General features: G+C 38.6%; 1 protein-coding gene across 1 annotated transcript in view; it reads left to right on the forward strand.

Moving 5' to 3' along the window:
- LOC123876230 (transcription factor Sox-5) overlaps positions 1 to 11,815 on the forward strand; it is a 191,824-nt gene extending 180,009 nt beyond the window's left edge. Inside the window, exons 4-7 of the mRNA XM_045922414.1 lie at positions 931 to 1,095; positions 3,066 to 3,291; positions 9,010 to 9,304; positions 9,926 to 11,815. Of these exons, the coding sequence (XP_045778370.1) occupies positions 931 to 1,095; positions 3,066 to 3,291; positions 9,010 to 9,304; positions 9,926 to 10,175 (936 nt within the window). The 3' untranslated portion in view covers positions 10,176 to 11,815. The remainder of the gene's footprint in view (positions 1 to 930; positions 1,096 to 3,065; positions 3,292 to 9,009; positions 9,305 to 9,925) is intronic.
- Positions 11,816 to 19,001: the final 7,186 nt, after the last annotated feature.

A 19,001-nucleotide genomic window follows, 5' to 3' on the forward strand; every position in this document is an offset into this window, starting at 1 on the left:
ATTTAGTGCAACGTCTCCCACTTGATTTGTGCGCTCAGCTTAGCACTCTTTGTCACGGCGGAGTTTAAGTGTGCAATATATCGTGAAGAACAAATTTCTCGAAGAAAGATCTCTCATTTAAACGATTTGCAAAAGTACCGCATTCTGCTGAATGATTGTTCCTATTCGAACGTTCCTTTTGTGCTGTGATAAATTATTGCGATTCGAGGAAGGCAGTAACATTTAAGACTGCATTAACAGTTAAATGGATGATGAGGAAAATGTTTATTTAAAGTTAACAATGTCTTTAATTGACGAGTTTAAGCCAGTAAGTTTATTGAATCTTGTGGAATAATAGAATCCAGTATAATTAAAATGCCTATCTTTTGCACACCTGCAAGAATTTTGACTCTGTTCCGTTTTTATCTGTCGAACAGTGGAATCAGCATCATCATTTTTATTCCATCCATCCATTTCCATCATATCATTTGAGTCAAAGTTTCCTAGAGTCCTGATTCTCAGATATTCAAAACGTACCTATCTTTGCTAGAGCTTAGAGCCTCGATAACTCAACGGTTGAGGAGCGGACTGAATTCCGAAAGGTCGGCGGTTCAAACCCCACCCGTTGCACTACTGTCGTACCCACTCCTGGCACAAGCTTTACGCTTAATTGGAGGGGAAAGGGGAGTATTAGTCATGATTAGCGTGGCTAATATTCTTTAAAAAAAAAACAAAAAGAGTTAAATAACTAAAAGGTTTGCTGCAAGACTGTTCTGAAATGAAAATGTATCATAAAATGTTGGTTTTTGAAGAGAATAACTTCTATATTTCATCAGTCATCAAATCTACTTTCCGAACCAGTATTGTTAATCTGACAAACGCCTTAAAATAGTCTACTCGAAATAAATGATTATGAGTTTAAATGCTTTAACGTAAGGTTTTCTTTTGCAGAACATCGGCACAGTATCAGCAGAGCTGGAGCTGCAAAGACTTCAGCAAGAGCACCTTCGAAGACAGGAGATGGTCAGGCGCGGGCACTCCCTCTACCCTGGACCTCCGCTGGGCCTCCTTCCTCTTCTGGAGCAGATGCGGCCGCAGCCACCCCCACCAGCTAATGTAAAAAATCATTTATTCAAAATTTATTTACAAATGTAAATTAAAAATTTATAAAACCCCCAACAAGTGAAGGTTACTGTAACTAGAAAAGAGCTGATAACTTTTAAACGGCTGAACCGATTCTCTTGGATTAGGTATAGCTAAGAACACTCTCGATCAAGCCACCTTTCAAACAAAAAACTAAGTTAAAATCGGTTCGTTAGTTTAGGAGCTACGATGCCACAGACAGATACACAGATACACATGTCAAACTTATAACACCCCTCTTTTTGGGTCGGGGGTTAAAAAGGAATGTAAATAAGAAGAAGTAGAATTCTCGTATTATGTAAATTCTTGCAAACACACAAGCTTTTTAAAAATGTAGGGTAAAATTAAAATAGAATAGACGTTGTAAGGAAATTGAATATTATAGACAAACAAATATGGTGTCAATTAATTAAAGACCGACACAGGATATTAAGCAACATCCACACGTTAGCGTTGAAAATACTGACCTAATCACACTAATATTATAAAGGCGAAAGTTTTATGTGTGTGTATATGTTTGTTACTCCTTCACGCGAAAACTACTGGACGGATTTGGCCGAAATTTGGAATGGAGATAGATTATGCCCTGGATTAGCACACAGTCTACGTTTTATTCCGTAAAAAATCATGTTTTTACGTATACAAACTTATTTACCGCGGGTAAAACCACAGGGCACAGCTAGTTAATTATAATTACCAACCACTATCCAACTATCGATCGCTTGCCAAATCGATTGTCTGTCATAATTTCAATGTCCTGTGTTTATTTATTCACGGCTTTATTGACATGCTAAAATTAAAATAAACTTCAAATCTCCGAATAAGTTTTTTCCCATTGTATTTCGTGGTTCCTGCAACTTCATTTATTATTATGCCAAATCTTATTAGGAACTAGCTGACACTCGCGACTTCGTCTGCGTGGATTTAGGTTTTTCGAAAACCCGTGGGAACTCTTTGGTTTTCCGGGATAAAAAGTAGCCTATGTGCTAATTCAGGATATTATCTATCTCCATTACGAATTTCAGCCAAATCCGTCCAGTAGTTTTTGCGTGAAGGAGTAACAAACATACACACACACACACACATACAAACTTTCGCCTTTATAATATTAAGTGTGAAGTCTGTGAAGTGTGATAAATTGGTATTAGTTTAATGGTTGTTAAAAGTAGGTATAACTACTCTTATTGCTTAGCTATTATTTTTTACTTTTTGGACGTTTTTGTGTCGGAGTTTTTTAAATTTTAAATTTAATTTTTGACATCTTTGAGCACGTCTTTGACTTTGGTTGCTTAATATTCAAATGAAATTGGAACTACGATTGTATGAAACGAGTGACGGAGAGAGCCCTGTTTAGTACCTACCAGGGTTGGGAACAGCAAATAAATGTCGCATATCCACACATTGTATATCTATGGCTCGAGACGTATTTTCACAATTTAATGAGCCATCACAATTTTTGGCATCGCATTTATCATAATATCTATGTGGGTCAGGAGTTTACGAATTTTGGAGCAGTTTCAATTAGACTGTCAACGATTTTGTGGATTGTAACAAAGCACATATAGATATATTATTATTTATACAAACACTTTGTTTTCTACTTTTAACAATGAAGATGATGATAAATTGATCGCGCGGTAACTTAAAAGGGTTTTAAAACTTATGGAATATTAGTGTGATGGACATAATATATGGATATAACTCGTTCCACATGGCATCTTGCTATGCGATACCTAGTACTAGTAGAGTAACAGCTAGCCGTGGCTAAAGCCTCTCAAAAACCAGATCAGTTTTAAGGATGCTTATTATACTTAGGTATTTTCTATTTAAAGTCTTCGTTAACGTTCTAGTTGGCCGTAGGGACTTCCACACGAAGTCTTGCGCTGTTTTTACCTTTCGCTGTATAAAAGTACATTTGCTCAATGCCCATCTCTATTTTCCAGGTGGTACCCAGCCCAGCCTGGCCCGCTACAGCCCAGCTAGCCCAACTGACGGCCAGCGCTCGTTCCCCCCCACCCCAAGACCCGGACACCCCCCTCAACCTCAGCAAGCAACGCACCCCGTCCCCCGCCCAGCCGATGATGATGCAGAGATTCGTGCCCTACCCTCCAATCGAAGAAAACAGCCCCTATATGAAGAAGGATGATGACTTTAACGCGGCTTGCAATAGTAAGTACATTTTGCATTCTGCTTCCGTCACAATGTAAGGAGAGACGCTGTACCGCCTTTGATCTCCTGTTAAACCACGACTGCCATGACTGCCATAAGCCATTCTGGTACCGAAATTACTAGCGTCAATAGCTCAGCGGTTATAGGAACGGTCTGAAATCAGAAAGGTCGGCGGTTCAATCCCCACCCGTTGCACTATTGTCGTACCCACTCCTAGCACAAGATTTACGCTTAGTTGGAGGGGAAAGGGGAATGTTAGTCATGATGAAAATGGCTAATATTCTTTAAAAAAAAAATACTAGCGCCGTCGCGGCTCCTTACCGCACCATTGCTCTATCTATGTGGATGGATTTATCGAACTTCTGGTGGGTTACCTAAACTTACTCCTATACTTACTCTGTGCCTCCATTAAGAAGGTTCAAAATTTCGACCGAACCCTCAAACATCAAGAAGCCGTAGGAACTGCTTTCTATTACTTTGGAATATCAAGTTTCATCGAATATTTTTAATAGTTTAACCATCTATTTTTACTTTCGACGGGGTTATGTCTAGACACATTGTAGGTAGGCCCAATAAATGATTTGATTAGACAGCCGTACGCATATTTTTCAATCGTTTGCGTAAGTTGTGACGCAGGTTTACGTCATAATTGTTAAGCCATGCGTCCACGAGATATTTTCTCTAAAAAATCAGCTGGCTGTATTTGTAATACCTATATTTATAGTTTGAACTGTAAAACCTTTCTATTTGTACTACTAATTTTTTTTTAAATGATGTAACCACAAATTCGCGGTTTTATTCCTGTACTTGTGCCTTAAGACCTACCTACCGACCAAATTTTATGAAGTATCATAAACCTATAGTAATAGGTACTATAGTTTTCTTGACAGACACGACGGACGGACAGACAGACAGACAGACAACAAAGTGATCCTATAAGGGTTCCGTTTTTCCTTTTGAGGTACGGAACCCTAGTAACTCAAAACTCTAATCCAATGAATGAAATCTGCGAAAATTCAGAACTCTAAGAAACTGGTACTTGTCAACTTATCCAAATAATCAATATTTGTCATAACCCACAGAAACCGCGAAGCATTATGCAACAGAAACGAAAATAAACAAGGAATTAGATAAATCGTCACAACGAACGCTTTCGCCGCGAAATGTGAAAACTAAGAAATGTTCCGTGTCGCCAAACATTTTGATGTTCGGGTGTTTAATTGCTAAATATAATTAATTCCAGAATCCAGATATTACACTGTAAATCGTAAGCGTCAGTTCACATTAGCGACTTTTGTCATAAATACCATGACCACGTTATTCATGACAGTTAAGAAACTTCTAACAAAACGTAGAGGCTTCACCTACACTGGCATGCGTCAAATCTTACCTATATTTGACGCTAGGTAGGCTATGAAACGACTGGGTTCCTATCTTTGATTTCACTTCACTCCTAGCCCTTAATGTTTGACAGGATGTCGATTTCAGTAGCTCGATTCCGTAAAACCTGCATCAATCATATTACAATCGCAATTGTTGTTGGCTTTTATGCTATTCTTGTTGCAACAATTCATTGTAGCCAATAGTGAGCGAGCGTCAACCAATCAGAGGTGTTTTTGGTGTTGGTTTGGTGTTAGGTGTTTTTTGGTGCTGGAACCTCGCTGGAACTGACTGGAAAGCGCTCTAGGGGGGCGCCGCGCGTATGTCGGCGAGCGCCGGCACAGACGAAGTCCATACTTATATAGTTTACCTAACTTGTAAATAACTACAAACTTGACATTGGCTATTCTTTATAAAGCCAGGCGAGAAAGAGAAAAAAAAGCTTCCGAAAGATCTTTTCATCCCTTCATTCAGCTTCACCTAGTCGTCCTTCGTTTATTAAGGTATGGCAACTTATTGTCAACCGGCAAGTCGTTAGTGTAACCGCACACTTATGATTATGACATGAGAGTCATAGGGTTGGTATGTAATGTAGGTCAGGTTGTTAGAATCAATTTCCAACTGCAACGTCTGATGTACAGTCTACTTCAACACGACACGGGAAGTGTGCAGTACCCTTAGTACAAGAATGTACTTCTCGCCAACGTTGATAGTATTTGAGATTCGAAACACGTTAAAGTAAAATGGCCCCTAACAGCCTTGTTTTAATGCTCAAGTTTGCATATTTACAGCCAGCGGAAACGTTGCGAAATTAAAATCAATGGTACTGAATTTTTGACTTCAAATCAAGAACCTTAAGAGGGGTCCGCCACTCCGTCACTCGCTCCATACAAACGTAGTTCCAATTTCATTTGAATATTAAGCAACCAAAGTCCATGAAATTTTGCAGACATACTCTAGAAACTAATATCTATGCCTGTGGTTTTCCAGATTTCTGTTAAAATATTCGGTTTCAAAGTTACGCGGTCTTAAAAATTCACATACCTACAAATCTTTGAGCCCCTGTAATTTTAAAACTACATATTTTTAGAAAAATCTAAAACACCACAGACACAGATATTAGTTTCTAGAATATGTCTGCAAAATTTCATGGACTTTGGTTGCTTAATATTCAAATGAAATTGGAACTACGATTGTATGGAGTAGTAGTATGACGGAGAGAGCCCTGTTAAGGTCCATTTTAATTTGACGTTATTTTGTTTCGACTCGAATACTATCAATGTTGGTGAGAAGTAAAAGCTTATACTGAGGGTACTGTTTTGTTACACAGTGTCAACAACACGCTGGCAAGAATATAGGTATATAGGGTATGTAGAATTACTATATTGATTGGACGTCACTCGAAATAATCAGATGTTCGATATGTTAGATTTGTTGCACGGATTTTTCAATAAAACCGGTCAAGTGTGAGTCGATCTCGCACACGAAGGGCTCCGTACCTACCATCGTACAAGAAATAATACTTTTTAATGTTTAGGCCTAATTTCACCCATCATTTAACCGCCGGTTAGTTAAACATTGTACCTAATAATGCTGTCTCTTTTGGCCGATGACATACCTAAGTGATTTTTAAAAATGTTTAACTTAACCGTGGTTAATTTCTTGGTGAAATCAGACATTATGCCTTAAGCAATTAACCATGGTTTAGTTAAACATTCTTTGTGTAACTCTTCTTTTTGAAAATCTGCCAAAAGGGACAGCATTAGGTAGGTATAATATTTAATTAAATAGGGGTTATGTCTTTGATATGTGCTTGGTGAAATTGAGACTAATAAGATAAGTTTTGCTTTAATGTCATCTGCCCGGACATTTCGCATTAGAAGAAAAACGATTTTGTTTCAAATTTCTGTTAACCACATATTATCTAATGCACTCAAATCAAACTTTTTGTTATATTATTTAATGTAAATTATGACGCAAATAAATTTAATAGTGTACACTTTACATAGTTGGCGCGAACCCAAACCAAAATGGTTACAAAACATAATGTCGTTTGGTTTCCTTTAAAACAAGAGAATTGCAAGAAATATGGGATAGATGGCGCTCGAGACGCACGTTTCCGCTCTCCGCTGATCTTAGCTGAAAGTACTATCGCGTACAAAAGTGCTTGAGGGAATTAACTTGCAAAAGGCCTGAGTTACCTCTTTTGAGTAGCGTTTGTCTCCCTTCGTATGGCACGTCACAATGATTTGAAACAATTAACCTATTAGTTAGTTAAATTATTTGGTTGTGTTTAAAGCGTTCAGCTGATTTTTAAACCTTTGTTTGAGACCAAATTTTCTACTATTCACGATAGTAGATAACAAAACTCCTGTCTCCTTTCTCTAAAAGTGTCCTGCGAGAGATCGCTACAAGTGATAGGTAAACTTTCTTTGCATGTTGTGTAGTTTTACCCTTATCTTAATTTCTTATGTGAATCCTTTTATTTATATGCAATAAAAATTTAGAACAAAGAAACAAACAAACTCTCATTATTTAATTCTTTAATTTTTTAAAATTGTTTTTTTAAACAGATTAACTAACCATTGTTAAAACCATTTAGGTCTCTATTTATATCAAAGTTTCTCTGATTTTACGAAACTAAGATAATGAAAGAAGAAACTGAATATTGCATATTAAAATATAAATAGTCTGTTTTCACTTTAACCGTCCAGAGTAATATTGTTGTACACTTGTATACTTCTGTCAAATGTTCGACACTTAATCACGCGCACACAACATGTTTTCGCGTTCACTAATCGTATTAATATCATTCATTTCGCGCGTACCAGTACGAAATACGTTCCGAAGTCGTCTATCGCGAATCAGCCTTATGAGTAGGATGTTATAAATTATCTAACAGCGTGTCAAATTAATACGAGGAATGCCACGACTTTGAAAGGTCGATGTTTCCGTGCTGGCTTATTAATTGTGCGGACACTTGCTTGCAAATCCGTCAAGCGAAATGTTAGCGGATGTGTTTCAGTTGACCCACATATTTTGGGACGAGTCACTTGTATGCGCGACTGTACCTACTTGCAAAGTTATCTATTACATAATGGAATTTGAATTATGCTTTGTGCTTTCGCTGAAAACCTGGCAAGGGATATCAGGAAGGCACTTCTATTGTAGATTTTGATAGAGTTGGTGCCACAGACATAGTTTACATTTATATCGCTGCTTGGTGTCATATTTTGGTTTTGTAATAAAGAAACATAAGTTAGGTAACAGGTTAGGTAGGACTGACTAATCAATTGTTTATTATTCGTGTTCTGGGCGCGCTTCTGAGACGGATCTGGTAGCAGCCAGCCTAGTCCGCTGTGGGATGGGACCCGTCCGCTTGGCGGCGGGTCAAGACCTGGCGGGAGTGCGGTGAATACTACCTTAGTGATACCCGCGCAACCGCCAGTCCGTTGAGGAACAAACACAGGTTTTAGTGGGTGCAAGCCCCACATAACCTCTCTTTTTCCCCTGACGGAAGGGTATGCGTTAGGCATTTCCTGTATATAAAAAAAAGTATAATTGAGTCCTCTGCCCCGTGCAAATAAGTATCTTTTACAGAAAAAATTGCTCATCGCGGACTTTAAATTTTTTTTTATCTAAACCGGTCTATCATTCCTCCGCTCTTGAACGTGACAGAATAATCCTTCCCAAAATGTGAAATGGAAATTCGACATTCCGTATCTCACTGGGCTTATCCGTAGAGCAAGAATGTTCCAGAGTAGATCCATTCTTAATCTTTGTTTAACGATTGTTTTACAGCCGGCATTCACTGTTCGCGATAATTTATGGCATAGCTTAGTGTGAAGCTTCCGATTGAATTCTATGTCCACACATATCCACGTATCAACCAAACACCTACGCTCTTACCCTGTAACAAATAAAGCCTATAATCCAATCGTCAATACCCCCAAAAGCACCAATCTACACGGTGGTTCAAGCAAAAATAATCCGTATTTTTTGAAAAATAGAAATCTTTCAAACAATTCTCCATAACTTTTAATGGCTATTATAGAAACATTTTGTAAATATTTTCGAAAGCTAGCATCTTAACTGCCGGCATTAAAATAATCTAAATCAAATTGTAAGTCTTTGATTTACTTCGTGTTAAATGGTATTTTCGAATTCCATCCTATTGTGGAAGACTTTGTTAACAAAATCTCTGTAAAATTCGATCATAAAAATGCGTGTTTTCACGTTCTTTATCACATTTAGTCTGCCTTCAAATTAGAGGCTTACTTTCTAAAACGTACCTAATTACTGGTTATTTTTTAATTTTTGATAATTTTATCTTTACAGCATCATCCTGGCCTCAGTCTACACCTGAAGAATCAGAAAAAGCCAAGTTAATTCGCCAACCGAAACGCGATGAGACCGGCAAACCCCATATCAAGAGACCCATGAACGCGTTCATGGTTTGGGCGAAAGACGAACGCCGCAAGATCCTCAAGGCGTGCCCTGATATGCATAATTCCAACATATCCAAAATTTTGGGAGCAAGGTGGAAGTCCATGTCCAATGCGGAGAAACAGCCATATTATGAGGAGCAGTCGAGGCTTTCCAAACAGCATATGGAGAAACATCCTGACTACAGGTAAGCCTTTATTTAGTCTTTAATCAATATTCTGTCCCTGACAGCTGTCTGAAGGTTTCTTGCAAGGATATCTAGAGAACACGGTCTTGTGCCACTTATGTTGCATGATTCGAATCTGTTCTGTCACACATTAGTGATAAATAGATCGACTTCTGTACTCTGGAGCTTTGGAATTTTGGGAAAAAGAATATTTTGTCAATAGACACAGCAGATATGGTGGTCTTAGTTACGTACTTAGTTAGTATGGTGTTGGTAAATATAAAATTTGTCACGGTGTAATGCCATGCAAGCCATGCAAAACTAAGCCCTTTAAAGACGTTGCAAAACTCTAGACCAGCTAAAGTTCAAGCTTTGGTTTTAATTAAGCCATTCTAGACCAATTCTCGGCTTTATTCGTAAGTTTTGCATTGGAATAGTATCAGCACTGCAGAATGTCACTACTCACAGTACTTACTAAACACGGAACTGGCATGTCATAAAACCGAGCTTCTATGCGTGTTTCCGTTTCTTCTACATATTAGCTACTTACTTAGGTACCTTCAGCTCCTAGGACTCTTATTGGAAACGTCATCGCGTGTCTATTGGCCCGGATTTTAAAATGGAATATTTGTCAATTTCCAGGTACAGACCAAGACCGAAGCGAACATGCATAGTCGACGGCAAGAAGATGCGGATATCAGAGTACAAGAATCTGATGCGCACGCGCCGGCAGGAGATGCGGCAGCTGTGGTGCCGGGACGGCGGCAGCGAGCTGAACTTCCTACCTTCCATGTCCAGCCCGGGACCTTCCAACTCCTCCCCCCCACCCAACGGGGGGAGCTACATGAACCCAGTGTTCTCTCCCCCTTTATCGCCGCGGGAGGAGGATTGAGGTACGGCGCGCGGCTGGCCCTACCCGCACGCCGCGCCCCTCTCCATGCCCCCATCTCACCACCCCTGGTAAGCTTCTCGAACCTTCGCGAAGGAAAGAAGTAGGAACAGTAAAAGAGACAGTCTAAAGTTACAGAGGTTGTTCATATTATGCCAGTGTCGTTCGGATCTCTCGTTTATACAAATATCTAATTATAATTGAGATTATTCCATTAGTGAATTAAGATCGACTTTGTAATCTGTATAATGTATCGTGTAGACGGCACGGGGTTAACTTTCGAATTGTGCCAAAATTGTACCTATATCTACTGAATAGACAATTAGACAAGTGTAAATAATAAGTTAAATTGTTATATTTCAATTCTTTCAATGTAAATATAATGCAAAATCTTTGTAGATATCGTATGCACGTATTCGATATTCGGCTATAGATAGTTATCTGTAGTAAATTCTAGAATAGGCGTAGAGTAAAAATTTATTAAGCGGTAGGATCCCGAGTTTAATTTTTGTGTGGCCATTTGTAAATCTTAGTTAAACTATCTACAATTTCGTAGTGTAAGCTTAAGGGACTTAATGTATCGAACCAAAAATTTGAAGCGAAATGCTTGAAAATTTAAGTGTTTTGAACACGAAACTGTTGAAGAACCAGTGATAACTATGATGCATAATAGAAATATAATAAAAAATATATAATACTCATTAGCGGAAATCTGTACTTTAATATTTAGTGGGTACACGGAAAATAATGTTTGTATTATAAAATATAAAACCTTCGATGCTACTTAATATTACCTTATAAGTATTTTAAAAAAAATGTAATCTGTACCATCCGGTGTTGAACACAAAATGGTGGTCAATTTGGAGATTGTCAATTTAATTCAAAAATAGAACGAATATTATAATCTACTCCCAATTTCTATTACAAATAGACCCACCGAGAAGTGGGGATTAATACTTAAATAATAAAAACAAATATTCGCTTTATCAAATCGTGCAATTTATAAGTAGATGTAGATTAAGTCGTAGTGGACAAGTATCTACCTAATAGATCTAGATTTAGAGAACAAAGTTGTATAGTTTTAGTGTAAATCGGGCTGATGGAGTGATGTCGTTAATTGCCATTTTTATTCGTTATTTATTTTTCTAATTGTACTTTCTTGTTTTTATTTTTTTTGAACTGATGACGGGTACGCACCTTTTTCAGTTTTACAAATATACAGAAAAATTATGTATTACTACTTGTAGGTACTTATTTTTAATGAAATGGTTAGCAAATCTGTATATAATCTTGATAATACAGATGTGCCTATTCATAAAGGCAAGATTATTATTTTAGATTCAGAAAGAGACTAGAACTCATCTACTTCATAACTTACTTTGTACACTTTTGTAAATATGTAAAAATTGTTTTTTTTTTTCACACAAATTACCTAAATATTTATTGTTTTATTTTTCATGGTGTGTGCCCGTTCTTATTTTGTATGCCAGTAATATTATGTACTCAACGTGAATAGTTTTAGAGAAGTAAGCGTATAAATAAATTATTGTGTATGTGACTTAATCGAATATTTGTAGCGTGTACTATTGTATCGATTAGGTTATTTTCTGTTCGACATCATTACTTTATCGATAAAAATAAATTGTTATCGAATCGGAAAACGAATAAATCACACGAGAGTTCTATCGATAAGCGATACGAATCGGACATCACTAAAACTCCTACTTAGTAAAAAATGTCATCAAAAAAATAACCTAATGGATAGATTATACTTAGTAAATGTGTAAGGGTTTAGACAGTGCCGTTAAATTATTTATTCTTATGTTGATTCCCAATGTAAATACGCGATATTTTTGATGTGAACGTTAGTTGTGGTTATTTTATAAATGATCGATACTTAAATATGCGATTGCGCATAGATCTCGGTCGATTTTTTCTTATTCTGTATTTATTAACTGTTTCAGGAATCTCATTTTGTTTTTTAAAAATAGAATGTCCTGTCATTCTTTTTTTTTAACTTCCCTACGCAAAGATTTTTAAGCAGAGTTTTTATTAACGGGATATTTTAATGTACTTACTTATTAAAATTGATATGTTGTTAATTTTTTATGGTTTTATAACGGAATTATTTTTGTCGATTGAGATTATTTTGTTATAGGTACCTATTTTTCACTCAATACACATAAGTAGACCGACTTAGGTTTTAATACCGATTCGGTATTAACCGGGACACATTATTTCAGAAATTGTGCCAAACCCAGAAGTTTAATAAAAAGTAATTATAAAAAATACGCCGTTGTTTCATTTTTAATTTAAACTTAACCAATCAATACAAAAAGTTTTCTTTTCAAGCGACTGCTTAAAAGCCGATTCACACCAAGCACGTACACATGGCACGTGCCTGAATCCATAGACGTAACTGCACGTTCACGCCACGCAAGCGGTATGCCATGTCTCCATCCATCCATCCATCAGCCTGTATGCGTCCACTGCTGGACATAGGCCTTTCCAAGAGCGCGCCACCAAACACGGTCCTCCGCCTTCCTCATCCACCCGCTCCCCGCCACCTTCTTCAGGTCATCGGTCCAGCGGGCAGGAGGTCGTCCCACACTGCGCTTACCGGTACGCGGTCTCCACTCCAAAACACGTCTGCCCCATCGGCCGTCGGTTCTGCGACAGACATGACCTGCCCATTGCCACTTCAGCTTGCTAATCCTTTGAGCTATGTCGGTCGCTTTTGTTCTTCTGCGAATTTCCTCGTTCCGGATTTTATCCCTGAGAGTAATACCCAACATAGCTCGCTCCATAGCGCGCTGAGCGACCTTTAGTTTGTGGACGAGGCCAACTGTCAGTGTCCACGTTTCTGCTCCATACGTCATCACAGGTAGGACGCACTGATTGAAGACCTTAGTCTTAAGGCTTTGCGGTATCGACGATTCGAAGACCTGACGTAGCTTTGAAAATGCTGCCCAGCCCAGCTGAATTCTTCTGTCAGCCTCCTTGTCGAAGTTGTTCCTGCCGAGTTGTATAATCTGGCCGAGGTAGTTATATTCTTGAACAACTTCGATGCTAACATTCCCGACGGTGACGGGTCTTGAGATAGCGTGCTCGTTAAACATTACTTTCGTTTTGTCTATGTTCATCTCAAGACCTACTCGTCTGGAAGAACAGCTAAGCTCGATCAGCATTTCCTCAAGGTCCTGCAGCGATTCAGCCAATAGAACTATGTCGTCCGCAAATCGCAAGTGTGAGATATTTTCGCCATTCACGTTTATGCCTCGACCTTTCCAGTCCAATTCCTTAAACGCGTCTTCTAAGGCACAGGTGAAAAGTTTTGGGGATATTACATCTCCCTGCCTCACACCTCTTCGTATAGGGATTGGATTGGTTTGTTGGTCTTGGACTTGGACGGACATGGTGGCGGAGTCATACAAACATCTCAACACTTGGATATAATGCCAGTCGACTTGGCATCGCTGCAATGAATCCAGAACAGCCCAGGTCTCGATGGAATCGAAGGCTTTCTCGTAGTCCACAAACGCTAGACAGAGGGGTAGATTATACTCTTGAGTCTTCTGTATAATCTGCCGTAGCGTGTGGATGTGGTCTACGGTACTGTAGCCCTGTCGAAACCCCGCCTGCTCCGGAGGCTGAAATTCGTCAAGTCTTCGGGCGAGACGATTCGTAATCACCCTCGAGAACAGCTTATAAATATGGCTTAGAAGTGAGATTGGTCTGTAGTTCTTGAGCAGACTTTTATCTCCTTTTTTGAAAAAGAGCACAGTAACACTTCTACTCCATTTTTCAGGTGTTATGCCAGTTTTGATGACGGTATTAAAGAGGTCTTTAAGCTTGTTGAGAATTGGCTTTCCTCCTGCGCGCAGGAGCTCCGCTGTAATACCGTCATCACCTGGGGCTTTGTTATTCTTCAGCTGCCCGAGAGCTATACTAATCTCGCCTACGTCGATATCCGGGAGGTCATCGGTATAGTGGCGCACAAGTCTCGCACGTTTGTCGTTCGCGGTTTGGGTGGGTGCAGGTTTTGGAGCATGGGCAGAGTAGAGTTGCCCGTAGAACTGCTCGATCTCAGCTAGCACCTCTGGTTTCGAAGCAACAATTCGGCCATCCGATGCTCTCAACTTCGTCAGATGGCTCCTCCCAAGACTCTTAGCGAATACTTTAGCCCCTTTATTGCGTTCGATCGCATCTTTTATACTGCGGGTGTTGGCAGCACGGATATCGAAACGTATTCGCTTTTTAATGAGCTTGTTTAGAGACCGCCACTCTGGCGAAGTTGAGGACATTTCCCGTCTCTGTTGCATCAAATCCAGGGTCTCGCTAGAGATCTTGGATGGAAAGGTTTTGCCTTCTTTTCGACAAAACTTACCCCCCACTTCCCGAACGACATCCACAAGATCGCCATATTTCTGATCAACTTCGTCGGTGGTTTCCAGCAATTCGAATCGGTTCCTAAGTTCTATTTGGAACTTTTCTGTTGCATCTATGGGTTGGCATGGTGTAGGGCGAAGAGTTGACCTCATCAGACGTCGTCTCTGGAGCTGAAGGTTTATATTAAGAGAGCCTCTTACGAGTCGGTGATCGCTTCCAGTATTAAACCTGTTAATCACGGAGACATCTCTGAATATATCCCTACGATCAGTCACGATGAAGTCAATCTCATTTTTGGTCACGTTATCGGGGCTCTGCCAAGTCCACTTCCTACGAGCACTTTTCTTGAAAAATGTATTCATTAAGAACAAGCCTCGCCTTTCCAGGAAGTTGACCAGCATTTGCCCCCTGTGATTCCTGTCACCAACTCCATAGGGTCCAATCCTCGATTCGTTGCGTTCTTGTACTCCCACCTTTGCGTTGAAGTCCCCCATAACCACCGTGAAGTAGGATTTGGTAGTATTGTCCATAGCCTCGATGATGTCTTCATATACGGCCTCTACTTCTTCATCAGAGTATGTCGACGTGGGCGCATAGACCTGCACTATTTTCAGTGAATATCGGTGGTTTAATTTAACTATAACATATGCTACCCTCGTCGACACACTACTGATCTCCACGATGTTATTTGCGAGGACTTTGTTGATCAGAAACCCCACTCCGCCTTGGGATGCCTGCTCGCCTTCTCGATAATAGAGTACGTGACCCGATTCTAGTGTCAGAGTATCCTCGCCCTCTCTACGGACTTCTGACAATCCTAAAATATGCCACTTGATTTTTTCCAACTCTACCTCAAGTTCGGCTAGGCTTTCATCCGATCTCAGTGTCCTGGTGTTATATGTTGCCAAATAGAATCGTTTGGTATGGTAGCCATCCGTAGCCCGGTGATTCTTAGCACCCCCTGCCCTGCCGTGACCGCGACCGCTACCGTAGTCGGGAATAGCAGGGCTGCCGGGAACTGGGGGCCTTTGTCTGTTGGCGCTCATATGCCATGTCTCATACAGTTCCATACATTACAACGCGCTACGTCTACGCATACGCGACGCAGGTCGTTTTGAGGTATCAAAAGGAAAAAAGGAACCCTTATTGGATCACTTCGTTACAGTGGCGAAAGGTCCATGTAACCCGATTCCAATCGGCTTCCCTTTAAGAATTCGCATAATATAACGTAAGCGCTCACTACGTACTTAGTGACAATTGTAGGGCAAAAGTTCGATTATTATCATGCAGGCTACAAGAGTGAATGATGCTTCCGTACAGTGTACGAAAATTTGACGCCAAAAAATTTATAAGTGTCAGGGAAAATCTATCATCAATAGAAAATAGCTTCGATAACCCGTAACCATCCCGGCTTACTACTTAGCATTCCATCTCTTTCATTTGCCTAGGAAGCGAACTAAGTCTGTCTCACTCTACGGGTCGCCAATATGGATCCACCAATTACAGTGGCCCCGGAACGAATACGAATTCGCCACTCTGACAGGTCAAATAAATATGGTTCATAAGCCGATGCTCACCGGCTTATCGTACCTCCAAATTAAAATTTTTATTTATACTACTATTTTAATATTTTGTTTTTAAGGTTACAACATTCGTTTACCTACGTGAAACATACATGCGTACTTGAATTTAAAGTTTAGTGATTCTTTGGTTTTGATATTATAATAAATTGGGGTTAGTGATTTTTAATAACTACCTAATAACTGTAAGTTAACGGTGATTTAGTTTCAGTCATTGTAGTCTTTGGCTTCAGTTTGTTTAGTGTAGGTATGTGTTAAACTAAAGACTAAAATGATTATAGTTTTCAATTCCGTGTGGGTTAAGGGTCGTATTTAATAAAGCAAGCAAGCATGGATGTATCTCACAGCTACATTAAAAGATTTTTTTCAAAGCCACAGAGGATTTCAAAATGTCAGTGCTTTTTATATTATTAATGGTAAAATTGGGTCTTTAAGCACCATAGAAACATCAGTGACGGCGGTGCTGATATTCTGTTAGGTCAGAACTTTTTCTGCTCTGGCTTCCCTTTTTCAGATCTGCACCCTTCGCCACTGCTTCGTTATCTGTCTGTCCGTCTTTCGTGTCTGTCAAGAAAACCTATAGGTACTTCCCGTTGACCTAGAATCATACAATTTGGCAGGTAAGTCTTATAGCACAAGTAAAGGAAAAAATGTGCATCAATAAAAAATTATAATCAAATTAGTATTTACAATTCAAAAAGTAAGATAATTACTTATACCAAGTGGGTATCACATGAAAGGGCATTACCTGTACATTCTGAAACAGATTTTTATTTATTTTTATGCGTAAAAGCTTTTGATTTATCTCGCAAAACCCGGAACCCTCAGTGCGCGAGTCTGACTTGCACTTAGACGGTTTTTTAAAATAATCCACGACTGCATAGCTAAGTATTTATTATGTAACTTTCTTATTCTATAAATAGAAGACCCTATTTAATGACATAGATTTCAACTCTAGACATTCTGGTACAGACTTCCATACAATTCTTGGCCATGTCCTTTGAATTTTTTTATAGAAAAAATTAGTTTTATCTGTACCGACCAGAGACATGCTACCTAAACAAGATTGTGCACTGAGACACCAAAAACGAGCCTATTGAGATAGCGCTAAATTGGAGTGTGTCCCTTTCTATTAGGGTGACAACACGATTTGATAATGTAAGACATTTGACGGATTATATGAGAATAGGAGAAATGAAATGAAATGAAATGAAAATTTATTTCACAAATTTAGATATACGCATTTCATGGAGTCCTGGCCCCTAAACTAGGACAGCCCGTATTATAGGGGCCAGTGCCTTCCCATACAATGTTTATAATTAATTGAAATAAATCTAATTATACGTTAAAAATACAAATATAAATTGTTATGTAAAGGTTGATGTGTGTGTGTGTGTGTGTGTGTGTGTGTGTGTGTGTGTGTGTGTGTGTGAGTGTGTGTGTGTGTGTGTATGTGTGTATGTGTGTATGTGTGTGTGTGTGTGTGTGTGTGTGTGTGTGTGTGTGTGTGTGTGTGTGTATGTGTGTGTGTGTGTGTGTGTGTGTGTGTGTGTGTGTGTGTGTATGTGTGTGCGTATATGTCTATGATTTTGATCAGATTATATTTTGCGCAATGTATGTATTTAGTAGTTTGAGAGGATGAATCATCATGATAACCCATCGCCGCTCACTACTGAGCACGGGTCTCTTCTCAGAATGATAAAGGTTTAGGCCATAGTCTGCCGCGCTGTAGTTATAAAAGTAGAGAAATTCAATTTTTTTTTGTTCTGCGAAAAAGTACCAGTCATGTTAAGTATGGGTACCTATAATATAGGTAAGTAAAATTATTTTGTATAATCTGGTGCATGTGTTTAGGTCCTAAACAGTTTTAGGAAGTTCGTAAGCAAGGCATACTTTTGGGAAAATTGATGGTACAGCGTTTCTTTTTAAAAAAAATTCAGTGCACACGAAGCCGTAGCAAAATCTTCCGTTTTAAAATGCATTCCGCAAACTGCCGAATATTTGGTGATATTTCCTGGAACGACAGCGATCCATTTTTGCCTTAAGTCTTCATTTTTGAGAAATCTATCGATAAACAGAAAAAAAACACTTCCATTAAACAATCAAATTATGGTTACCTTACTACTTCTGTATAGTATAGTACAGAATGTTCGCCATATTGTTTTGCTTGACACCCAGTGTTGTCATCCTATTAATTTAAAAAAAATATTTATAATACTTTTTAAACTAAATGATATTTTAATGACATTATAAAATAAAGATAACAGTATGAAAATTACTGCGAAAACAAAAGAAAGTAATCTTGTTGTTTGAAATTAAATAAACAATGAATAAGAACTTTGTGAGCTACATCATAATTCGTACCATAGAAAATATTTTTTTATGCTTGCAATCCATTAGACAGTGACACACTCCAATTTATAGACCTCTCGCTCGGCTCGTTTTTCCGCTTAGCATAATTGTATTAGAAATTGGACTTTATGCTAATGCAACAGAATTTATTTTTGCAGAGAATTAAAGCTGCAGTGCACAATCATGTTTAGGTAGCACGTCTCTGGTACCGACAGAAACGAACTAATTTAGTCCGATCCGAAGGAACTAGTATGGCGTCACGTACATAAATTATAATAAGTTAGCACTAGTAATTAGTAGATTGAATGAAAGATATTAAGTAAATAATTTGAAATTATTTATTAGCCAGAGTTTGAACGTTAAATATAAATTATCAGAATATATAATCTTACAAGTGATATGGTTACAATTTGTTACATAGAATACAAAAATATAAGTAACACGTGTACTTACCTACCTATAATTATACATATTTACTACAGCTAATAAATAGGTACCCAATGTATTC

Source organism: Maniola jurtina, chromosome 21, assembly GCF_905333055.1.
Source record: "Maniola jurtina chromosome 21, ilManJurt1.1, whole genome shotgun sequence".
Taxonomy (NCBI): domain Eukaryota; kingdom Metazoa; phylum Arthropoda; class Insecta; order Lepidoptera; family Nymphalidae; genus Maniola; species Maniola jurtina.